The sequence below is a fragment of the Styela clava genome, chromosome 8, assembly GCF_964204865.1.
Source record: "Styela clava chromosome 8, kaStyClav1.hap1.2, whole genome shotgun sequence".
Taxonomy (NCBI): Eukaryota; Metazoa; Chordata; class Ascidiacea; order Stolidobranchia; family Styelidae; genus Styela; species Styela clava.
The window spans coordinates 21,920,242-21,945,627 of record NC_135257.1 but is presented as its reverse complement, the minus strand read 5'-3'; the positions used below and the strand labels follow the sequence as shown (position 1 = coordinate 21,945,627).

Genomic DNA, 25,386 nt, shown 5'->3' with positions numbered 1-25,386 from the left:
TAGACTTCAGCATATGAGTTATCTTGAAAACTTTTTTGCAATCACGCTGGACAATTAATTAAAATCAGGCTGCTTCAAATTTCACAAAAATTAGAGGAAAAACGGTTATATAATTCTGTTAGTAATGATAACTTTTAGCTAATCCTCAAGCTTTGTGTTATCGTACCCATGTACAGTGACCTCAACGAACTCGATTTGTAATCTATTTCGAATCCCAATATTCTAGCTTAACCTAATACCAAGAAAATCATTACAGTAGTTGAGTATGTGCAATTCAACCTATGTGTTATACAACTTTTACACAATTTGACTGGATGCAGGCTACTTTAATAGGGTGTCCATGAAGCCTTAAGACGTTTAAAATTGCAAACGGAATTTATCGATACCATATATTGTTTTGGCCCTCACAGACTTATTAAATGAAGTAAAAATACTTAAAAAATTACTGATTAAAAAAATGGTTAAGATTATTGAGAACTCCTTCTTTCATAACAAAATTGAAATTGTAAACGGACTTTATGAACACCCTGTAGATTAGACAAGTTATTTTATTTCAAATTTCACCGTGGTACAATTAATTACAATACACAAGACAAACAGGGCATGAAATTCAAAAAAGTTGCCAGAACTTTAAATGAGGTTTAAAACATGAGCCATAAATGGACTACATGGACACTTTTACTTCCAACATTTTTAATTCGATGAAAACTGGTTTACTGGATTGTGAGAAACTATAACTCATGTTAGTAATACGTCTATATTCTCCCCCGGGGATTCTCTTTCCCATTGGCCGCCTGGGAGCATCTCTGAGCCCGGTACAAGTTCTGTTGAAATGTTTGGCAAATTGCCTGCAGGAATAAGGATGAATGTCCGATGTCGCTTTGCGAGGTTAAGCCAACGTATCAGATAACGTAACGGTTATAGCTTTGCTAGGTCTCTGTGCAAGCAAATTCGCTACGAATAAGGCTCTGACCAAGGGGCTTATGGAATGTAAAGACACATTCTCGAATTGTAATGACAGCTCAAGAAATGTGTGTACTAAAATGAAGGTAACTAATTTTGTTCGCCTACTTTACATCAAGTCACTTGGCTAACACCGACAGTCCCCGAACTCGTAATAGAACTAAAATAAGGAAAATCGGAATAAAATTATGGCCCAACCCTAACCTGGTACACACAATACGGGAGTACCTAATAATGGATACATTTCATCTGAAAAGTGATTTTCTAATATTTTGTTGCTATCAGATAACGTAACTGTTATGCTGCTTCGCTATAAATAAGTCTGTGTAAAAGCAGTTTATAAAATTTAAAATGCGCCTTTTGGGATTTTAACAACTAATCTATCGTCGATTTTCGAATATAACGAAATTTGTTTTAACCGATTTCGGGGTATTATTCGAGAAAAACTCATGGGTTCGTTTCGATGAATCTTTTTTTGATGGAGGGAGGAAATCTTATAAAACGGCGTAATTATAGCATAGTGTATTCATATTTATCCCGGGGAAAAAATACCGATACCGATCCGGGGAGAGAAATTCCAATAAGGACGGTGTATAATCATTGAGGGCATATCTTCCAATTACCATTCGAGCACTGTAAATGAAACTCGAACTTCGACTTTAAAAGACCCGATCGTAGCGTTTATCGGTAGCCTAATTTAGAGATCTCAATGACCGCATTCGAAACCTCAAATCACCGAGTTGTAAACAAATCATTACACCCCCGTTTCGTGTGTTGTCATCTAATTTCTCCTCGACCTAATTTCATGTCATAATTGGTTGGTGTAGTTTTCCTTGAATCTCTTTCCGAAAAAATCGTGAGTTATGCAAAATTCAGAACATCGAAGCTGTTCTCCTGATCGTGTTAAATAGGGATTTAAGTGTCGCATCATCGGTACAGCAGTTCTTGATTTTTCAGCGGACGCCTTTGCTTCTCTCAGACATGAATTTAGTTTATTGGAGACCTTGCGTTGAGCAAAATCTTTGCAAAAATTCAGGTATATTTGTTTGCTGGTTTTCCTGAAGTTGAATAAATTAACCATTGGTAGAAAACTTGTGTGCCATAGATGAGTAACTCTTCCTTATTTGAGCATATATTAATTAGCTTGATATTTTCTGGCTTTTGTCTTGGAGATTTATGAATCATCGTCTTGTTAGCATTATTGTTTCTTAGTCATACATAGTTACAGGAAATTAGAAAACTTTTTATTGCTTTGATGGGAAATCCTTAGGGATGCATATATCCGTGTAAGACAGAATGGCCAAGCCTTTTTAGGCGAAGTCAGGGTTCGAATCCTGATTGTGTCACAAATCTATCCTTAGGGACATACATCAGAAAAAATTGGATTCTATTCTCTCGGCATACATTATCCGAGTATTTTGGATTCAGAAAGACTGTAGACAAGTATCGACCTATATGCGATCGATAACATGTTTCAGAAAGTGTATAGCCCGCCTGTGGGGTGAATGCCCGAAATCGTTATCCTGCCACTCCAGTTAGGTAAACACCCCCGAATTTGACAATCGCGACTATGTACAATACATTTTTCTAATTATTCGACCCAAAATTTTCCTCTTCTCTGTACCCGCCTATGAGTGATTCATTCACTCGCATTTACGATATTGGCAATTTCGTAGTTGCTTTTAGTCATAACAGTTTAGTCATATCCTACTCTGATGTGTTTTCGGAACTTTTATTGCATTTTAATTTGGCCCGTCTGTTTATAAATATTTTCGACAAAATTTCATTTTTTATGATATTTTGAATAATGTATTTTGCAGTTTTTGAAATTTACAATTTATTCTATGAATCTTTTCTTGTTAAAGATGGTGTGCACGAACCTCCACTTCACCCAGGGTTTATAATTTAGGCAAACTGCATGTCAGTGTCTGCTAATACAATGTCGTGTTAGGAGCAAAATGTAAAACAATACGAAAATGGTATAGATTAGTGTAGTCTTTACGTATTTTTAAATAGTAGCTCGCTAATACTTGTCCAGGTTCTTTTTCAGAGCGAGGCTAATCCGAATATTGAATTATTTGTTTTCGCATCGCTACGCCATTGCTCAGACGTCAGACTCGGTGAGCGTCTTGTCAAGTGTTTTGATGTGTCATAGTAGGTTAAGTCCCCTGTTTGTTTTGATTAGCCTTGTTTTTGTTCACGATAGACGGAATTAGTCGCTACTCGTTGAGAACTGACCGTTAACTTGGGTTGGTCGATTCAGTTATGGTTACAGTTAGACTGCTAGTCAATCCATGGAGCGCTTGGTATTGTCTGTGATAGCTGCCCTTTGTCGATGCTTGTCAAGAATTAGCTGCCGACTTGAGCAAGGAAAGTTGATGTTTGAGATAAACTTTCAGTCGATTTATGTTGTTATTTAGGTCTTAAACATTGCCGTGTTAGGGCAAGTCAAGACAATGTTTGAGATCAACTATTATTCGATTTATGCTGACATTTACGGCTGAAATAAACGGACAAATTATCGTTTCGGTGCTTTTTTGTTCCCATTTCTTTGATTCCGTTTATCTTATGTTAAAATAATTTAAAATTGAGCTAACCTTTAGGAAAACGACCCAGAAAAATTATTGTAATGATTAATCGCGATTACTTCGGTAACTGTTTTACAGCTTTTTCGAATATTGTTCATTCAAAAATTTATTCTAAACCCGTCCCCAGACACGAGCATCAGTCTAAATACTGCAATAATTTTCTTTATAATTTTTCTAATCAGAGTTTTCTTTATTTCATATCAATTTTCCTGAAATTCAAATAATTCTACTGAAATTTGAAACCAAAACTACTGGAAATACTGAATTTCATCGAAACTACAGGAAACTCCAATGACTCGACGGTTCTGTGAATCCCGCATCATGACGGAATATCACCTACGGAAGCCGTACTTCATTAACGCCAACGACGACTTGGTACCTGTCTGTTCCCAGGGCTCCGTCCCAAACGACGAAATGTGGAAAAAATTTGAACTTTATTTGACCCCTCCAAGCTCACCCCCGAGAGAAAACGATGGCCCCCAAGTTCCGGAAATAGAATCGGATAGCACCTTCGCAACCTTAACTTCCGGGTTTGACTTTACGAATTTGGATTTGGACTTTGACCCCAAAGAATTTGAAGACATGCTTAACTGTCAAGGCGAATTGTCTTGCAAAGACAAAATTGTCTGCGATTGTCGCAGCGAACAGCTTATCAAAGATTGCATGTGGAATGGCGTTGGACATAAAGCCTCAGCTGGCTTTAGAAACATAAGAAATAATCGCCGTTCATCTCCCGCTACATCCCACTCCCCATGTCACGCACACGGATGCGTCGACCCAAGGAACATATTCCCGTACCCAGTTGGACAACCAAATTGCTGCGAAAACCAACGAATGAAGATTCCGTCGCCGGCCCCCGTCTCCATCAGGCACCGACCCCCAATGGATGGAGCAGAGACACCTAGCGACTCAGGTACCCTTTTTCACATTTTTAATTAGGAATTAATTTATGTTAATCATAAACTGATTAAACTTGTATATATTATCACAAGCTTGAAGCCCTGTTGTAGAGTATTTCATCGTTTTTCTTGGCAGTTCATTGGTTACCGGTAACTTAACTTTGCTCAGAAATGATTCTTTTTCACTTCTGAGTGAGTATGTGTAATGCACTGTCTATAGTTTTAATAGCTCTCGGCGTTCCTGTGGTTGTCCGTAACTTGGCTCGGAGATGAGTCTTCTTGAGTTAGTACGTTTAATGCACCACCGTTTATGGTTTCAGTGCTTCTCGTGACTTAGCTCGGAGATGAGTCCCCTTTTTTTGAGTGAATGCCCATAATAAAATGTCAAGTCTTATCTTAAAGACCAACCATCAAAGATTCGTGAGAGCTTCGAATATTATTTCACAAGGCGCTTGAGAAGTGTTCCGCCATTATAACATCAGAGTTACGAATTCTAGATGTAGTAAACAGGACATGTCCTTAATTGTTTATTTCCTGATTTAATATTCAATTAATTTATACACGGCCAAGGAGAAACCGCACATAATAAAACAAGTACTGTATTGATATTCGTCCGACACATACGCCGAAAATCTGGGATGTATGGGCCTTATTCGGACGTACAATATAAAAGATATTGAACACGTATCCATGCTTGGGAGGTGTATATAGTGATCTCGACATGTAAATAAACATTAAATAATGTGGCACAGTTGTTAATATTAGGTCACAAAATAACGTAAAATAATTGGTTCCCGCTCATTGCAAATTAGTCCAAGATACTTGTTTCTATTATTATTGTAATGACTATTAGCCATTGTGTAAAATATGTTCGAATTTGGCTGTAAAGTAAAAAGGGGGGGATTTTTTCTTTGAACGATCGGAGAATGGGGAATGGAAGCAAATAGTACATTTTTTTCGAGGGGAGATGGGGGGGGGGGGGGGTAAAAACTTTAGAATGCTTTAGAATTTTGAGCATTCTAAATTACTAATAATTAAAATAGTGATTGTATTTGATTCGTGCTGCAATGTCTTTGCAGCCAGTACATACAGTTCCACTGATGCAAGGACAAAAATAACGAACGAGCTGCTTGAATCAGCTATATACCAAAATGTTGCGATTTCGACACAAAACGTTTTGTCGTATAGTTCACGTAATGCGCCATCCTCTCTCATCTTAACACAAAGGTTTAAATATGGCCTCGGTCGTCATTAGTAAATCACCGCTAATTCATTGTGATTCGTTGTGCAGTGTGGGAGTCTAGCCTAGTGGAAGCGCTATATCCGTTCTTTATTCTATATTGATAAGGAAAACGTATTTCTGGTTCAAAAATATCACATTTGGACCACGCGCGGGTTGTTTGCGGTAGCGCTTCTAGCCGTGGCCCATATGTGGTAAATTAGGATGTTTTGACTGCCTGGATTATAAATAGGATTATGGTAAACGCGCGGTGGCGTAGTAAATAATATACTGCACAAAATTTAGTTGCTGCTATGTTAATTGCGAATGCTACTCCCAACATGGCTCTCGTAAATCGGCAATTGGTGCAACTTCTTTTGCAAGAATCGGGATGTTTTATTCGCAATTTATTATACCATGTGTAAGGTGCTGGACGCGTGTGTTGTACCCGAGGTTCATGACCTGCGAAGCCAATTTAGTTACCAAAGCGTAATAAGTATTGGCGGGAATGTAATGCAATACCTCTGTATACTGGTAAATATCGCATTGGTTCATAACCTTTTTCATTACATACCATTTTTCCTAGTTTGCAACTTTCTATGCATAAAAAATGTCCCGTTACTCTCAATACAGCTTCTCATGGATGTCGCAATTCGTACCATTCAAGATATATTGGTATTGACTACAATGTGATGTATTGATATTCCGTCATTCCTTAAAATATCTCCCGACGCAAAAAATCGATGCTTATTCACTTAGCAATGGGTACACACCGTCTAATCTACACTTTCCAAATCCAAGCATAGGCTTCCTTTACGGTAGAGTCATACATGGCTTTCGAATAATTTTTCACCCAAGTACGAATTAAACAAGGCTACTGCTAAAAAAGGAAACTCGATTTTATATTTTCTATGATTTTTTAAATTTTATCTGGCATGTAATTAAATATTTCAAATATTCAAAAGCATTCTGGGAGGTTAGTGAGCGGTTTCCGGGATCACGACTGTGTTGGAATGTCTGGGGTCGGAGTCTAAATTTTCCTTTCCGGATTCGGAGCTGGATCCGGTTTTTCAGTTCCCCCTATACCCGAATAAATGACATCAAACCTATCTCTTTACCAGGAACCCTTATATAAAAATAATTAAATGGACGTTTCTTATCGCCTCGACATACATTAAAGTTTGTTAATATGTTACCAAAGTAGCCGTTTTATCACTGTCTGTCTCATAGCAGGATGTTTGTGTTTGATAACTTTTTGACATGTTTATTTATGATACTACGCGCACTTTTAAAACTCGCTCCTTACTATAAAAATATTTGTAAATTTTACCAAAATGTACGAGTTATTGCACTATCTAATATTAAGCCACACTGGTCTCCAGTCTATATCGGAATTGTATGGGAATCGCAATTTGTAATCCCTAATACTCTAAAAACTGATCCGTTCTATAAAATTAAGCCACATTGGCAGCGTTTTGAAAACAATCATATTCTTATGGTGAAACTGACGAATTTTCATTCATGAAAGCAGCAATTTTGATCATTTTTACAGAATTTTTCCAATGCCTGTAAAACATTTAATTTCCCAATTATTATAATAGACCATTTTTCGATTAACAGCAAGTAGTTTCAATTCTTTATTTCAACGTTCGATATCACTCTGATCCAATACTACACTAATAAATCATCTAAAGCACGGGTCGGCATCCTGCGACTCGCGGGCCAAATGCGGCCCACAAGAAAAAATTGTGTTGCCCACTAAACGAGTATTTAATTCAATTTAATCTGGTACTTTCGAGTAATTCCCAGCCTATACCCGAGTTCCATTTTTTTTTATCTACGTTATGCACATGGCTTTACAAGGCTCTAACCGCTATATTGTGCTTTCTACTACTAGAGAGCCTATTTTAAATAGAGGTGCGGCCCGCGGTTTGGCCTAGTTATTTGTATTTGGCCCTCCTGTATCAACGTCATCAATTAACGCTTATTTGATTAGATTGAAGTAGCAATTGTTTCGGCTTCACGACTCTGGTGCAAATATACACACCTTGGTAAAACTTCCGTTTCATTTGCGTATTTGTCTTTGATAATTGGAAAGAAAATATCCTTCGTAGTTACATAGAAATTTGATCTCTTATACTTGGTTGAAATTCTCTGATTGGAAATCAATAAAAAAAAATATGGACGAGATGGGCTACTACCACGTTCCCCAAACTCCAGGGAGAAATTTTGTCATTCTTTGGGAGGAATTTTGCTTGGTATTTGCTGTAGTACAAAATATTAGAACTCTTGTATCAGCGTCTGCATGCTCGCAACTTTGTTCTGTATGAAAGCACTCCATTAATTAAAAACCGTGCTCTTTAAAACACAGTAACCTAATAAGATCCGTATTTATGCCGAGCGAATATCTGATGAAAAATATGAAATTTCAAGCAATTAATGTATTATTCAATCTTCCTATTGTAATGTAAACCATGATAAATCATCGTTTGCCCAGCGGGGCGAGAAAATTCCTAAATATTATTTCAATGACATGATCGTGTCCACCGCTTTTTTTTTTAATTTTTCAATCATTGTCTGATTTATAGTGTTTTAGACGCCCACGACTAAGTACATTCCATTAAATTGCAAGTATTTGTAAATCTTGTATTGTACATAGATGGCCTTTGTATAACCCAAGCAAGGTCGGCATTTTCACAAGTCAAAATGCGCGCCTACGGTTTATCCGTCTTGAAAATTTGGGCGTCGGCTGGCCTCTCTGGTCGGAGTTAAAATGAATATAATGTACGCAATTAAAGAGCACAATGTCTGTCAATCTTTGGTAATTAGATGGTCCTTTGTACCAGTACAGATACATGTTTCAAGTTATACAATACGGGCATATGGTGTGTCCGTTTCAAAGATAACACCAATAATGGCAGCGACATGACGTTATTTTGTCCCACAAGCCGTGCGAATAAGTAGGTTTAGGTTATTGTCCTAACTTTCTAATGTATCCAAACATATCTTCTTTCAATGATTCTGCAATAACGAAATAATACCTCAAGTGCTACTTGGATATACACCATAATACTTAAAATTTGGGTTTTTTTCTCCTAACATCTTGTTTTCGCCGGCTGGTTACGGTTACGTCACCTTTCAGAAATCCTACCACAGGCATTTGCGTATTTGGAAATGCACCTCGGGTGATTCACGTTTCGAAGGTTTATGGTTTTTATCAAACCATCGCTTCTACTTTTATGATAGCCTGGGTAATAGGCGTGAATGAATAATTTCATAGATCAAACAACTAAAGGTATGAATATCAAGATTTTGTGCGTATTAGCCTGATGGTTTTAACGTTGGTCTTTACTATGTTGGCATCACTGGTTAAAATCCCTCATCCAAACGCTACACCCACCCCCTCACATTGCGATAAATTGGGCAATCAACGTCAAACTGGAACTATAACGACCAGTAGCCGTATTAAAATCCGATGTATTAGATACCGGTACCGGTACCTATGCGGGGCAATGCAGTATGAATAAATTGGGCAAGCGGTGCAGAATTTAAACGATTCCAGACCGTCACAAAATTATTGCCCTTACATATCGTTAAATATCAGTGCCCGCATGGCCCTATTCGGGGCTAATTGTACAAATGCCTAATAAAAATGAAACTTATTACACTATGGATAGAGGGACGTCGTACATTTTGTAACCAAGCCAAGGATCAAACCCAAAACCTACAACTTAAGACATTCATAACTGAACGATAAAAAACATGCCATAGCGTTAGGAATGCGCGGTATGCCACAATCTATGCGGAAAGTCCCGATTTCAATATTTTTCTCTCTCGTTTTTATTTGTGAACATCAAAGACGCGGGAAAAAGTCGATGTAACTAGAATGGAATCTTATGTTGCAATCGTTTGGTTAATATAAGTTATTTTCGAGCTCGTATGGCTGCCGGAAGCAGGATTTATCATTCAAGAATTATCTGTTTTATAACGAAAATAATATGATAAATTCTGGGAGGCATGGGTTGATTGACAAATCGGATATATACATTTATCTATATCCGAAGTCCCGAAGTCTCGTTTACTTATTTACAAAATTCTTTTCTCTCCAAATAAGAATCTACGCCGACAAAATCTTTTTTTTTAACTTTGTATTAGAGTTACTATATTACTCGTAATTTCAGGAGTCCAAAAACTTCAAATAATACTCTGCGCGAGCATATTTGATTTTACGTTTTTTTACCTTTGAATGAAACTTATCATATCTCCCTTTCAAACTAAGAAATTTAGGTTCTCTCATTTAAAAATTGCACACAAAATTTGAATTTAAGAAACAAATTAGAAGAAATTTCCCCTAAATATGACCTTGCACAAGAAAAATGAAGTTTACATACGTTATTTTGAACTTTTACGAAGTTTTGTTGAAACTGAAAAAACGTGACTCGCGAAATTTCAGTCTCAAATTTAAGAAACCAAACTTTGACTTTATAAGAATATTTTCTCCATATTTTTGTTTATAAAGCGCCCAAGACTGAATATGCAGCTACCGGAGAAAAGATGTTCACAAGGACCCTTCGTACCTACTTCAAATCGTGTTCTAGTTATGTCTTGTTGGTGCTTAAACACATATTTGAAATTTTATTACGTCCGCCTACACAAGTGTTCAATAAGTGGTGTAACCGGGGTTGGCCGAAATTGTATGATTTGAATTCTGAATGCAATTTGAAGTGAAGAATAAAACGTATACAGCGATTGTGTGACTTCTTTATCCTTTTATGGCTAACATAGGCAAATTACCGACCGCGGGCCAAATCCGGCCCGTTGGGTAATTCAATCTGGCCCGCCTGATGCTGTCACAACCAAACTAAAGCCAAATTTTGATGTTTTAGCTAAAAAATAGCTCAAGGAATTTGTTGCTCATTGTTTTGTAACACTTCATAATAATAAAATGTAAATTTTTGCTTAGAACACTTACATGGCCCGCCAGTCTATGTGAACCAAAAACCTTGCCAACCTCTGTTCTAGGGCAATACTTGTATAATTACCGACTAATCGTGACTAAATGTCTATAATTTATTATTTTTATCCTGCAAATGACCACATTAAAAGGCATGCCGCGTTTTCGGAAATTTTTGAAAGGACAGGATATGACTCTATATAGGCGGTATAATCGACTATGAATAGCCGTATTGCGGTAACAGAAGCATATGCATACAAACGGACGTTTAGTTTTTAATTTTGAAAAGGAAAAATCCGAACGCTGGGGTTCAAAAGGCCGTGGTTTGGGTCAAATTTATAATACGTATTGTGACTTAAATAATGAAATATTACTGCTGACAATAGCGGTTTTTCAATGTTGTTTATACTATTTGGCAAGATTGGGCCTAGTCAAAGAATATTTCCGGATTCAGAGTTAAAACGACATACGAATCCGGATAACGCTCCGGATAGTACTTCACATCAGCTCTGGAATATAAAAAATATTGTCTTAAAATTTTTTGGAAGCTTTTTCAATCTGAAATAAAGTTTCTAGGTGGGAACACAAATTACCCCTTTTAAAAGTTCGAAAGTTCTCAAACTGCGGCGCCATATGACGTTCTAGTCGCCCCACTTCATAAATGCGCGTAAAATAAACAACGACATATCGTCAGATTTTGATATTGTGTCGAGAACCCATTGAAATTAATGTCAATTGTGTTGAAACAGTAGTTCCTCTTGTGTATTATAGACATTATGATGACTTTCTGAGCACCGTAAATGGGCTGCCAACAGATGTCCGCAAGACACACACAGATGTCCCATATGGTTTTTGTTGGTTCTGCTTTTAGAACGGTCATGTGCGAGACCATTGCCGCGATTATTATTTGTCGCGAATAGGAGAGCCGTTGTAGCGAATATTGTTTATAACAATTTATATGCTTGTATACCTTCAGTTTAACCAACTATTAGGCCCGATCGGTCGGCGGACGTGGGGTTTTCAAGAGTATGAGGGTCTGAAAAGCGTTTAAAACTACGAAAAATTGCCATGTATTACAAAAAGGGGGGTTCCGAACCTCAATCATTGTCGCAGCTTGTATAGAGTGTTGTTCGGAGTGGAAACTGTGAAAATGAATCACAATATAATCATATAAGGCTATCATCTTTGATAATATAATAACATACTCTAATGACGTCTCTGGAATCTGACACCAAGCTGTGGAAAATGAATATATCATTACGGTTATGGAGACACCACAATTTTTATTGACTAATCTCCCTTGAGGGCGTATCTGTTGTGAATTAGGGCGAAAGAATTTATATCAGCTTGTGGATGTAACACTGTTGTATTACAAATTAGGCCGTGTTAAAATATTGAAACTACAAATGGGGGATTATCTTTTGAGAAAGTTATATGGTCAAAATCGAATAAAAAACCTAATAATCGTACGTTCAAAAATAATTTTTATTTTTTAAGAATTAAATATATTTTAATATCCAACAAAGAACGCATAGAAGTCCATTAATATTCAATGATTCCAAGTTTGAAAAGTGCGGAAAAGTTGAGATGTATCAAGATTTATTCGGTCTTTTTCTTTTTTTTATAGTTTTCAGGAATTAAATAAAAGCCTGTTTTGGTCATATTGTAAAGCTCATACCGTAATTGTTGAAAATGATCATTTTTGAAGCGAAAATATTCTAATAATCACAAAATCGAGAAATTAAAAAATCATTTGTAATATAAGTAGGAGATCGGTTGCGCAATTCAAAGATCATCTTCTTAGTGTCGGCATAAAGGCGTTTTAAGAAATCGTTATTGTGATGGAATAGATTAAGAAGAATTTTGTCGAAATAGTTTATTTTGGAAATAAATACAACACATTTGATCGTTTCTTTTTCGGAAATGCACCCCGAGCTATAACACAAAGTAGATTTCTTTATGCATACCTGGCATACTTGAGAGTAAATGCTTATTAAGTATTATCAATACTGCAATGAATGGTTAGAAATAGGAAGAAATACATTTGAATATTAGCAGTTTGGCATCTGTATTTGCGTTGCTTGTGAAAGATGTCTGGTTGAAACCATATCTCCAGCATCTCGGCCAGGGTGTTTTTCTGAATTTGCCGAAACGTTAAGATTCCATTAAAGAATTTTTCTTCTTCTATGTCATACCTAGTAATTTTTCGTAGATCGGAACGCATTTTAGACCTAGGTGTTACGCTCTAATTTGACAATTAGAAATTCCCCCCCCCCCCCCCCCCAAGATATCCACGGTTTCCGAATCCCAACGAAAATACTCGCAAAACCAGCCCGGATTTGATAAACTTGCTTTTCGTTACGAATATAAGCCTAAATCCTTGTCGCGGTAATTTGACCCAATGAATCAGTCGATTTAGCCGCGGGTTACTCCACTTTAAATTTTTTAAATCATTCCGCGCGCTGGGGGGCAAAAGGGTTTATGCGTGAGCAATCTACTCAAACATTGCAAGTTCCATATGTACGGCCCAGGCTAATATCGAGTTTAAATGTACATATAATCCCATATTTACGCATGGCCTGTCCCTACAAAAACTTCTGTTCGAGTGGAGTGCCTTGAGTCATTCATAAAATGAGCGTGAGAATCGTAAATGTGACGTCATAAACAGTTTTGCTCATCGACTGTGATTACATAAAAGTTTGTATTGCACTGGGACGAGTGGTTTGTTTTCGAATTTATATCGATCGCCAGACTTCGGATTTTCCGTATTTCCTTTTTGGAATGTTTTTCAGTGCGAAAAAGCGATGCACAAGCGTATATATTGAAGCTACTTGGTACATTTCGATAGCCTGGGTTTTGGGCTTAGGATAGTGGAAATTACTTTATGTCAAATTTGGTATTTTCGTTCGAATTTCTTTAGTAAATATCACGGATTTAGTGCAAAACTCGATTTATATAGGATATTCGAATCTAAATTAATGTGAATTCAGAATTTTAGAATATCGAACCATTCGACAATCCCCAACATATAGAATATTCGAATTGCAATAATCTGCTAACCGCTATCGAACACCGAACTTTTTCAGAATTTAGAATATAATATTCGAATCGAATAGAAGAACAACAATCATAGATTACGATTTATTCGACAATCACCACTCTTTATGATCTAATAATACTCCCATCGGTATGTTATCAGTTAGTCTCGACTTTCAATATCTCCATGTCGACATTGAACTCTCAACAAGGTCAAAAATATCAAATTACATCATAAGAAATTGCGAAACCAAAATTTTTATGGAGATTTCTTCGTGTGATACTGTCATAAATAGTCTTGTAATTACCAAACAGGGCCCTGATATAATTAGCTCATTTGATATGTGATTTATATACGGCCGTGTCTGAATTAATTACAACGCATATTTTACGTTATACTGGAGTTTAGGAAAACTAGTTCTCTGAAAATGTATATTAAATGTGGGTGTGTTCCGTAACTAACATGCGACATTAAAATTTGATTCAACATGATAAGCTTCGTTATCGTGATAACGGAGTGAAAACGAGATTTTCTGCATTTTTTACGACTGGTTTATTTTTTATACGTCATTTTCGCGCCGTCTATTCTAGCAAACTGATTCGTAGGAAATTGAGATTATTCAAATTTTTACAACTTGGTTGAAGTTGCTACTATCAGGCGCCGAACATTTCAGCTGCCCAGGGCGAATTTCTGATAACGATGCCTCTTATACCTAACTCCATAACTAATTCGGTGATAAACAAATTATATATGTTGTTATACATGAGAATGAATAAATTAAAGATCAAGTAAGAGTAAAATATTTGGGATAAATCATCAAACTAAGCAACAAACTCGTGTGTATGGCATCTAACTCTTTTATCTGCTGCCGCATGTCCCACCGTACTTGACATCTAACGCTTTGTGATATGTTAAAGATTCATCTATTCCAACTATTCTGCATTGCAACGCTGGTGGCACTATTAGAGGAAATTTGGGGTCAAATATTATAAAACTTTCCTGTCAAAGTTATTCCTATCTCGGCTTGATCTGGTTTTTATTTCCTTTCCGAACTATCTCATCAACATGCTGTACCAAGCATAAATCTTAAATAAAATGAACATAAAAGGCACCTTTTTCTTCGGCTTATCTTCGGCCGAGTGCGCTTTGAAAGGATTTTATCTTCCACTTTGATGGAGTGAATTTGAACGCGGATTTAGTTCACATGACAACCATTGTGTTGCAACAATAGTAAGTAAGTAGCGCGAACTCGAACTTGGTATAAAAAGTTATGTTAGAATTGAATATCGTTTATTAGTTTTTTTTATATTTCAACAAGAAATCTTTGCTTTATTATTTGCTTATTTCCTTAGCAAATAGGCTATTTGTTCCGGGTATAGAAATAAAACTAAAGTAAACGGTTAGAGAAGGCATATAAAATTATTTGTATGAAGATCGGCTATACGGCTTTCACATAATATATTTTGGGTTTTGTCTATTGCGTAATGATTTTGACCCATTTTTGTGATTTCGTATTTAGAGTACTACTATCCGTAATAATTCGAACAATACGAAAATAAAAAATAATAATAATAATAGGCTACTACGGACCTCTTGACACACTATGAATCGAAAACTTTTAGGAGCGACGTTCTACGTGTTAAATAGGCTACATGAGGAGATTACAATGGAATAAGTAGTGGGGGGAGGTATTTAGGGTAATCCCCGATCACGCCAGGCCTATGATGTTGTGAATTAAATCTCTATTTTTAGTAGTGATTCTACTACGCCCGATTATAACTTTGTCAGATATTCGGGAGTCGTTCATAGTAAGTGTTGAGTGTAAAATCCCGGTCAAGTAGGGAAAGGGATGCGTTTGACATGCTTATGTAAACACAAGATAAGCTCCTATTTAAGGGGGAAATGGATGTTAAAAGCAGGGATATTTGAAGCCTGGGATTGTGTTTGGCCATGGATGTTCTTATATGGACGGGAAGAGATAATTTATACTGAATGTATCAAAGTTTTTCCCAAAGTTGTTATGAGACCTTTTTTAGGGATGAAAATTGAAAGAAAAGTTTTATTATGGATTAATATTGGACAAACCTTAACTCTCTTTTTCCTAATGATATATATATTCGTACTACCATCCTTGGTCATAATATGACAATATTAGTTATTTTCGGACTATTTTACGTTTATGTTCATGTTTTGTGAAGTATTCCCGCACTAACTAAAATCATTTTTGGCTTCCAACTATGATCCGTGCTTGATCCGTCAACATTTTTTTTTTGTAAATTTTTTATTCTACTACTAGGTGAATTTTATTTGTGTAGGTATTTCAAATTTCAGCTTAGAGATACACGAAAGTATTTGTCATTACTTCAAAGAAAAGTCATTTGAACGAGCGGGAAACAATTTCGCGCACATAATAAACAAACAAACATTCCAGACAACTATCGTGAACATGCTCTTACATATCATTGAATATTTCGCGTTTCGCTTCGCTTGCGAAGCTGAGTCTGGTTTATCTGCAAAGGTGACGTAACGCTCTTTGAGCAGAGCGTCTAAATCTTGTTTCTTTGTAACACGTGTTCATCAGAGCGATGAGAGTGTGAAACGTTCTCTCAAAATTTTTTGAAATTTCTCTCTTCTTACCGGCGTAAGGTCGAATGGTTTGCGGCTACGTCATATGGGCGCGTTTTAGTAGGAAGACGCGAAAATAAGCTTTTCAAAGAGATATTGGGGGTGTTCCTGGCACGTTTGGTTTATTAGTCATTACATATTATAAAATGGTACAAAAAGTCGATTGTAACCAGCGGAAAAAGAGGGTTAATCAAATATCTGAATTATTCGATATTATGAAGTTGTACGATTAGGATATATTTGGGCAATTCCATATTCAATTAACTATATTATAATCCTATGTTAGATTCGGTTCCATTTAGCTTCAATTCAGACTTGGAGCTGGGTTGAAAATTAATAAAAACCATCAATGGCTACTTGTCAGATCTTGTTCTGAACGGAGGTGGGAGATAAAACCCATAAAAATATTTCTAACAAGTCACGTTTGTGTTCATTTATCTTTTTCAAAGATTTTACTTCTTGATAATTTGTACTGTCATCTCAGGGGTTGAAAGTTAAATGGGCGGTCGCGCTTTCACATTGTTTAACAAGTCATGGGTCGATGAAATGTCTCTTACCACTAACCTAAGCCTTACCCTACAAGTGTATGGGAGAAACGGTAAAGGAAAGGGAGGGCCGGTATGCAACGAAGATAAGATTGATTGCCCCAAATCTTAACTCACATATAAAATGATTTTGATGATTTCGCAATAGTATTGGTGGGGTGGGGTGGGGTTACTGTCTTTGGCGAGAAATCGTTATGTAAGTTGAAAAAAACGTTTTTCATGCTAAATTCCAACAATCAGTCTTAACATTTTATATCTTTTGGGGGGAAGGCGAATGGATTATAGCAAGAAAAAGATAAATTGCAGCTAATTTTATTCACAAATACGTATTTTTTTACAATTTCGCAATGGTATTTGGTGGAGGCCAGTGTTTTAGCGAGGAGGCCTTATGCGAGACCAATTTCTTTTCTTGACCCGACTTTCTATGCTTATTTAAAACGTTCATAAATATGCTAATCCAAAATATACAATGAATCCCACTTCATATGCTTGCCATTTGCCACAACCATTTTAAAACCAACCTAAAGTTTTATATCTATCCAACCCAGAACAGTCCATGATTCCTACTTCATATGCTTACTTTTATACTTAACCTAACCCAGAACATACCCTGTTTAGATGAGATTAGTCCTCGGCGACACTTAGCCGTTGACCTATTACTTGTGTATAAATAGTCCAATAAGTTTGATTTTACTCAATGCCCTATTGCGAAATACTTTGATCTTGGCAAGGGCAGAGCAAGAGGCGGATGTCGTTTATCATATTAGAGTCTGGGAACCTGTCTCCAGGGAAAATGCTCTTGGTCTGGTTTAATGACCACAATCATTTTGTGTCCAATTAGATCAATCGACACGAGTCCATCTTTAGTCTAATATTGACTGTTTTTCACTCGGAACAAGGCTCTGTATAAGTGAAATGGTGCTTGTGGTAATATTGAAATTTTTCCGAATATTACATTTTTTGATTTTTATTTAAAAATAAGCATTTCAAGCAAATGAGGTCCGACAGTTTGCCCGTCTTTGGCTAGCAACGAGGATATTTCTCGTTCCGTAATTCTATTGGAATGTCTATTAAGCATACTTATGCAAATTGGGCAAACTATTTGGTATGATAATAACTGTAATACGTGAGAGAAAGACTCCCCATAGACTGGCGTAACGATGGGAAAGTATTATTGTGTGTAACATAGGAAGACATCGTTTTAAATTGTATATTTATAGTTGGTACGGGAACTTAGGGAAGGGCCAAACTGAATAAATTTTGGAATTGAAAATATCGAAAATATTCAAATTGGGTCGTGCTCAATAAAGAAGTAGTTGTATACTCAAATAATTTGAATTTTGAAAAGAAGTTAAAATAAACGGTGATATTATTTATTGCAGGTCCAACGCGCTATCCAGGCCGTAGCCAAGGGTGAGGGTCATAACAATGTTATGAAAAAAAAATTTAAGCAATTTTCTGTATCACGCTTAGCAATTTTTCGAGATTTGAAACGTTTTGACAACCCACGACTCACTAGCTGATACGGCCTAGCTTGGTAAATTTCAGGACCCCCTCCCCCCCCCCCCCCCCCTCTTGAAAATTCTTGCCTACGCCCCTAGTTCTGACCACTGCGACATTGCGCCGATACAAATGTATTTAGAATAGTATATTGATCGGCGTTGGCCGATCTTGATGCTTAACATAAATTACACTTACTATGGTCACATGCTTGAACAATCGTAAATTTTAAAATTCCGCCCGGAAAATGCGGTATTTAAAGGCCACACACATTTGTGTGACGTATTTAATTCGCGTAGAAAATCTCCCGGTATTAAAGTAATAAATATTTCGAATTTTCACAAGATATCTATTACGGAATAAAAGTTTAAATTCTTTTGTATTATTATCAAACAATTTTTTATAGTGTCGTCATATGAAATTTTATGAACCGCGGGAAAATAAATAAGCATGACAATGCATTATCATTGCACGCATTGTTACGTTCACTTTGCAGATCGTGACTTCATAGTACTACATTGCGAAAGCGCGCGAAGGCTTACTATTTCGCAAACCACTCGAGATATTGCGACATCGATTATTTTATAATTAGCACCGCTTAGTAAAAGCGTATGTTTGCATACCGTATGTTATATCTATAGCTACAGCACCGCGGTATGCCGTATAGTGGTTAAACAGTGTTTACAATGGTACTATCAATATATTTATGGTTACGTTATATGTGTAAGCACTTGAACCGAATATTGAACCCTTGACATTGTGAAATAACTAAAAACAAGGTCTATTTGAGACGATCCAAGAGTCTTGCTGCATATCGCACTGCACTGAAGGTATGAAACGCCGTATGTAAAAAGCGAACACAGTTTCTATGGAATTAAATTTTGCTGACTTAGCGTTTTTACAAACATGTATGGCATAAAGAAGGAACGTGTAAGGCCCATTCGTAACTGTGTTCCGCCAAACTATTTCAAACTCTAGAATTGAGAACTCTGGTTCAAACACCACACATCATTGCCTGCTGAGAGAAAATGTGTAATCACAATAGCCATTCCAAGACCATTAAAGTGCCCTGACCGCCCAATGCACTGCTACTAACAATGATTAATATTTGAATTTGCGCTTTTTTTAAATACTTCAGCTAAACTACTCCAGGCTAAATTGCGAAATAGCCTAACACAAACTAAAACCTACGTCACCGTTTGTAGGCTTAAGAAACGATTTGGAATTTCGCGTTTGCCAAGCGTTTTCCACGCTTAACTTATAGACGTTATACTAAGATATGTAACTAGAGGGTGGATACGCTTGAATAAACATCACGTCATGCTTGATTGCTCATCGGTATATTGACGTATGCGTATTAAAAATGTTGACTTGATAATATTAAGATTCGTATAGGGCTTGTTTCGCTAACAGAGAAGCGATCAGACCACTGCAAATTAATGTGGCCGCAGTGGTCCCTGTATTTTCTAAGGCAGGTCTACTCAACTGGCGACCGCGGTCCGAATCCGGACCTTTCAAGTATTTGATTCGGACCGCATGTAATTCTTTATATCGGATCAATATCCCAACTTTTGAAGTTTCATTTTATGACTCTTATATTTTGAATATATATGAAAAGAACTATAACACCATAATAAACAATCTTGATTAGCTAATTACTAAGTGCGCGTCTGATGATGCCGAAATATAATTTCTTGAAATACCGAATCCAAATAATTTTGAAGTTTTGTATGCGGATCTTCGGTCAAAATAGTTGAGTAACCCTGTCCTAAGGTACTAATTCTACGTGTAAGTTATGTGCAAATATAAGCATTATGAATTGTAACGAAATATGTAAGTCTGTGTGTTCATTCTGTACTTGTAGGGCTCTTGAATTGGAGTTACTCTAATCGTGAATTTGTATTTAGTTGAAAGGTAATGAAATGCGTAGACGAATTCATTTTCTATTACAAAATTTTAATTCCAGCTCAGTTATCTTTACCAAGCATCAACCCGCGGAATCCGTTTCGCATAGGAGCTCCGTTGTATTGCATGTCGGAACCAACAGTATACTTCAGTTGAAACACAAAATTACTGAATTTTTTTTACATTAAGGGCTAGAGCGCGTAACGTCTCGTTTTTCGATCAATAAGTTTAAATTATTCATGTATTGTTATTTCACCACTATTACGTCACACTACTCAATTTCTTTTAGCGCCAAAGTAGGATGCATTTGCAAATAATTTTTGTTCAGCGCTTGTTTTGGTAGCTCATGTATTTCAATGGTCCACGCATGTAACTCAGCTCCGATATGAGTCTCCTATGATTCGAAGTGAGTGCACGTAACCTTCGTTTTCCCAAATTCCTACATTTCGAAGTTGCTGTTCCGAATCCCAAACTTTTCTATTCATTCGTGGATCCTTCGCAAATACCCCGACGTTGAACTCTTATCCTTCTGAAGTCCCATTCTATTGTTGCCAGTTTTCGCATCATTTCTCCTATATATCACTGTTGATGGATTAATATTACAAATGACCCGTTGAATGAATGATCTAAATTGTCGTTCAAAATTAGAAATTTCTGGCAACGGCTTTGAAAATAATAAAAACTCATTGTTGACTTAGTAAGGCTATTTAGTTAGAATTTTAACCCCTTTATGACCAGCAGACTCGATTAACCCTGGACGACCGCAGAATCGAGTTTTATGAAATTGAAGTAAAAAATATCTGATTTCACTTATGTATCGGTGACCGAGATGACGGCAAGTCATAATCTGAGCACAAAGTTTACTGAAAAGATCTGATGACAAGCGTGTGGTAATGAAGTGTTCTAATTATGTCATAAAAGCAGTTCCCGTGATTTAAAATAACACGCAAAAAATTGGGGTAAACAAGCGGGTCTCAAATTTGAATTTGAAAAAACTTTTCAAAAGAATTTATTTAAAAAAAGAGTTTGAAAAATAATAGTCTTCTTGCGACTTTTCTATATTGAGTACTGGGATTTTTTAACCAAGAACAATTTGACAAAACGATCCATATTATGTACATTTCGTGCCCTACAAAACGAGTTCGAATATTATTAATTTTCAATTCATAAATTTATGCCACAAAGTTTGCCATCCTAATGGGGTTATGGTATACCGCAGACTTGGGGGTACCGTATTTATATGCACGGTTAGCGCTCAATGAATTTGGGGGCGATCTAACCCTTTCGCTTATAATATTTGGGGGAGAAGGGGCCATTATTGTGGTAACATAGGGTGGGTTTTTTCCAAACAGCGAAAACAATTTTTTTGTGTCAATATTCTAATAGAATATTTCCGCCGCTTGCTATTGGGTTCCAACGGGCGTGAAACCAAGCCGTTTGCCGAGGATAAATGTATGTGTTTATTTTGGCATCGCGTTTATTTAATAAAGCCACCACAATAGCGTAAAGAGTGCATGTGATTTTTCATAACAATGGTGAAAAAGTGATTTTTGTTTAAATTTGAAAATGATAAGAATTTTTATGATCTCGGCAACGCCTATGTTTATGCTTGATGATGCTTCTGTTAGATTATATACAGATTACTATTACTCTTCTTATACTTCGTTTTCAAACCTTGACTCTGTTCATGATGCCACTGATATGTATGGAGCTAATATTTTTGGAAAGGCCGTAATTTTTCTAGCCAATATATTTGATTTAAAGATGCTTATGGGAGATTCAATTTTACACACGTCCTCATGTTTTCGGTCTGAACAATGCTCTCTGTAAGGAGTCGCCAGATGCGTAGCAAAACATTTCCAAAGGGGGTTCTGATATTTTTAATTGCCAAGTTAGGCTCTAACAGCTGGCGTGTCCGGTCGGTAAACGTGGGGTACAAAGAGTCTTTAGGTCTGAGGACCTAGAATGCGTTGCAAGCTGAGAAAAATTGTCATGTATGATACAGAGTCTGGCTCCGTTCAGTATAGACTCTCGACTTTTTAAGAAGAATCCGATTAGAAAAATATTCACAGTCCTTTTTTTCATACGTTTGCACTCTGAACAATGCTCTGTGTAAGCAATAATTGAACTCATAAGAGGGCGCTCCCGTAATATGTGCAACAAGATGGCGGATACCGGAACATAGTATGTGTACCAGGTTAGGGTTAGGTCATAATTTTATTCCAATTTTCCTTGTTCTAGTACGAGTTCGGGGACTAGCCAAGTGACTCCTGTAGTATTTGTACCTGAAATTATGTCCTAACCCTAACCTGATACACATACTACGTTCCGGTGTCCGCCATCTTGTTGCACATACTACGGGAATACCCGGAAGAGCGTATGACTATATGCTAGCGGACGCTTAGAATCCACTATTATTTGGACAATTTACTTCACCCTGGGTAAAATGTCGGGCGAACCTTTGCAAAACCGTACAACCATTAAGCATGTTTTACTATTTAAAATACCAGTAGCATCCACTTGCGTTTTAGTGTAATTACAATATATAATCCATTTGGTGAGGACGCGCGATTTTCAAGAAAAATATGATTTAAGAAAAAATTGTGAATTCTTATTCTAACAAATTTCTTTTTGAAACATGCAATTAAGCGATAATATGAACGACTTTGGATTAACGGATTACCGACTTTAGAAAGATTTAAGAGTGGACAACGCAGACACTTAAAAGCCGTGACCTTCATAGAAATATAAATAGCCAACCTTTGTTGATCCGTGCGTGACGCATCCTTTTAATTAATTATAGAATAATAAAGAAATTGATTAACAGTTTTCTGTTTTTTCGATGTTAGTTGTTGTCGGAGTCGATTTTTATAAGATTCCGGGTTGGACGCCCAATCCTGTTTTTAGTGGTCTAGAATTAATCGAAAATTGTCCAATTCCGCACCCGAACTATACAGTCGAGTCGCTAAGTCGGTGGCGTCAATAGGAGTTTAAACGCGTTTTATAAGTGCAAAAAGAAATCCAAGATGCCAATTCATCAAGATGAATCGACATCAAAACAAACGTAACAGGTACCGACGAACCTGTTCATTTGACATGAAGTCATAAACTATAAATCTAACCTACTCCTTGTGGTGATTCGCACTTCAAGTTCAAAGTTGGATTTGTAAAATCTCGAGTGGATATTTAACAGCTTTCATCGCTGCGTGATTAATATTACTAAGGAATGGCGCCCCGGTCACGTAAAAGCCATAAATGACAGTGCCTAATGGCCCCTACTTTATATTATCGGAAAATATCTTATTTTGTTTGTATTGCAATTCTTTTTATTGAATCTTTTTCTTAAATCTTGAGTATGCCATAATCTGGGCCGGATTTAAAAATGGATTTACATAGACGTCCATACACGGTAAATATACGATAAAAATTGTATTTCGTCTTCTTAGGCGTCTTTAACTAGAATGCAAATATGCTCAAAGCATACAATCGTGTTATACAAGCGTTTTTTTAACCGGAACTAACTTATGTACTTTGATATTTTGCTTCTGATATCACAGTATTCGTATATTATGAAATCACTATTCAAACATCCGATAAAAATTTTCCCGCCATTTCTGATAATCAAAAAAAACTAATGTGACCTCACAATGGATAAGAGAGATTCTATTTGTCACCGCACAAGCAACCCCGCCCGTAATGTCAAGAAAAGTCGTCTGCATCTATTAAATACCAGTCTGAACTGGTTTTCACTCGGCCAAACATCTTTCATACTTGAACCAAACATAACATCCATGGCCCATGCAAGATTATGTATGATTGAAATCTTTTATCCACCTCTGTATTCCCTTGGAATGCTAATAAAGTATATTGTAAAACATTATGAGGAATTAGGTTTCCCTATTATTCTGCTCTTTCTATGGAACTAATGAACTTTGAGTCCATAAATCGATGACATCTTTTATAGGTTATTTTTCATCATTTTTTGAGAAAGGCCCCAGACAATTATCCATTTGTTACACGTTTTCGTGCTCCAATACTGAGAACAAGGCTCTACACAAGCAGCTTCTGGGGCTATCGTATGTATCCACTATTTAAAAAAAAACGGAATCTTTCCGGTACCCAATTTCCGATGGTCATGAGTTAGTTCCAGCGCTTTAATCATGAGGCAGTAAAGGAGACAATATTACGTGCACTCTCTCAAAAGGAAATGAGACTCATCTCTGAGCAAAGTTACGGGCACTCACTCAGAAGTAAAAGAGACTCATCTCTGAGCAAAGTTACGGGCACTCACTCAGAAGTAAAAGAGACTCATCTCTGAGCAAAGTTACGAGCACTCACTCAGAAGTAAAAGAGACTCATCTCTGAGCAAAGTTACGGGCACTCACTCATAAGCAACGGAGACTCATCTCTGAGCAAAGTTGCGGTCTATCTCAGCAATACCTAGAGCTACTCAAATTTGAGCTCTGTACCCACTATTAGAAAACTTGAAACTAGAAATTAATTGAAATCAGAATTTCGAAAGATTAGCAATATGAGTACTAATGATCCCAGTATCGTTTTCAAACATCCAACCAGTCTGTAGCTTTGTTGCATCATTGACTAATTTAACTATGACGCGACAGTAGGCTCATGCATATTTTATTGTCTGAGACTCACATGGCGGGAATGTCTATGATGTCATACTGTAATGCTCCCCAGAAGAAATCTATTTCAAAATTTCAGTTATTCTGGAATATTTTGTGTACTTTTCGTCACATTCCATTTTTTTTTGAACTTTTTTCCCCCTGCATTATGATGTCACAGCTTTCACAATTGTTAAGACATAATGTTTCATAGTGATGTAACTATGGGATCACAGAAAATATAACATGAGATAGGAATGTGTATTCCCCATGAGGGTAGCAGACCAAATTGCTGTGAAATCTGATTTACCACAAATGGGAGTATATATATATTTGGTTTAAATTCGCATAATTTGTGGTTGGAAGATCTCACTTCCTGATATTGCCGCGCCCAGAGGATTCGATTTGCGAACCAGATGCTCCTCAACTTCATCATTCACTGCGCGATCGAATGATAATATGACATTTTCATTACGATAGGGATAAATTTACAGATACTCTCTTAAGAAGGTCCTGTGAATGTTATAAA

General features: G+C 36.7%; 1 protein-coding gene across 2 annotated transcripts in view; it reads left to right on the top strand.

The window, feature by feature from the left end:
• Positions 1 to 25,386, top strand: part of LOC120345408 (uncharacterized) — a 44,629-nt gene that overhangs the window by 2,421 nt on the left and 16,822 nt on the right. The window contains exons 1-2 of one of the 2 annotated variants that reach the window (XM_039414842.2): positions 1,889 to 1,999; positions 3,834 to 4,464. In XM_039414842.2, coding sequence (XP_039270776.2) covers positions 3,843 to 4,464 — 622 coding nt within the window. In that variant the 5' untranslated portion in view covers positions 1,889 to 1,999; positions 3,834 to 3,842. Of the gene's footprint in view, positions 1 to 1,888; positions 2,000 to 3,833; positions 4,465 to 25,386 lie in introns of those variants that run through there. The other variant, XM_039414841.2, reaches the window with a different exon arrangement.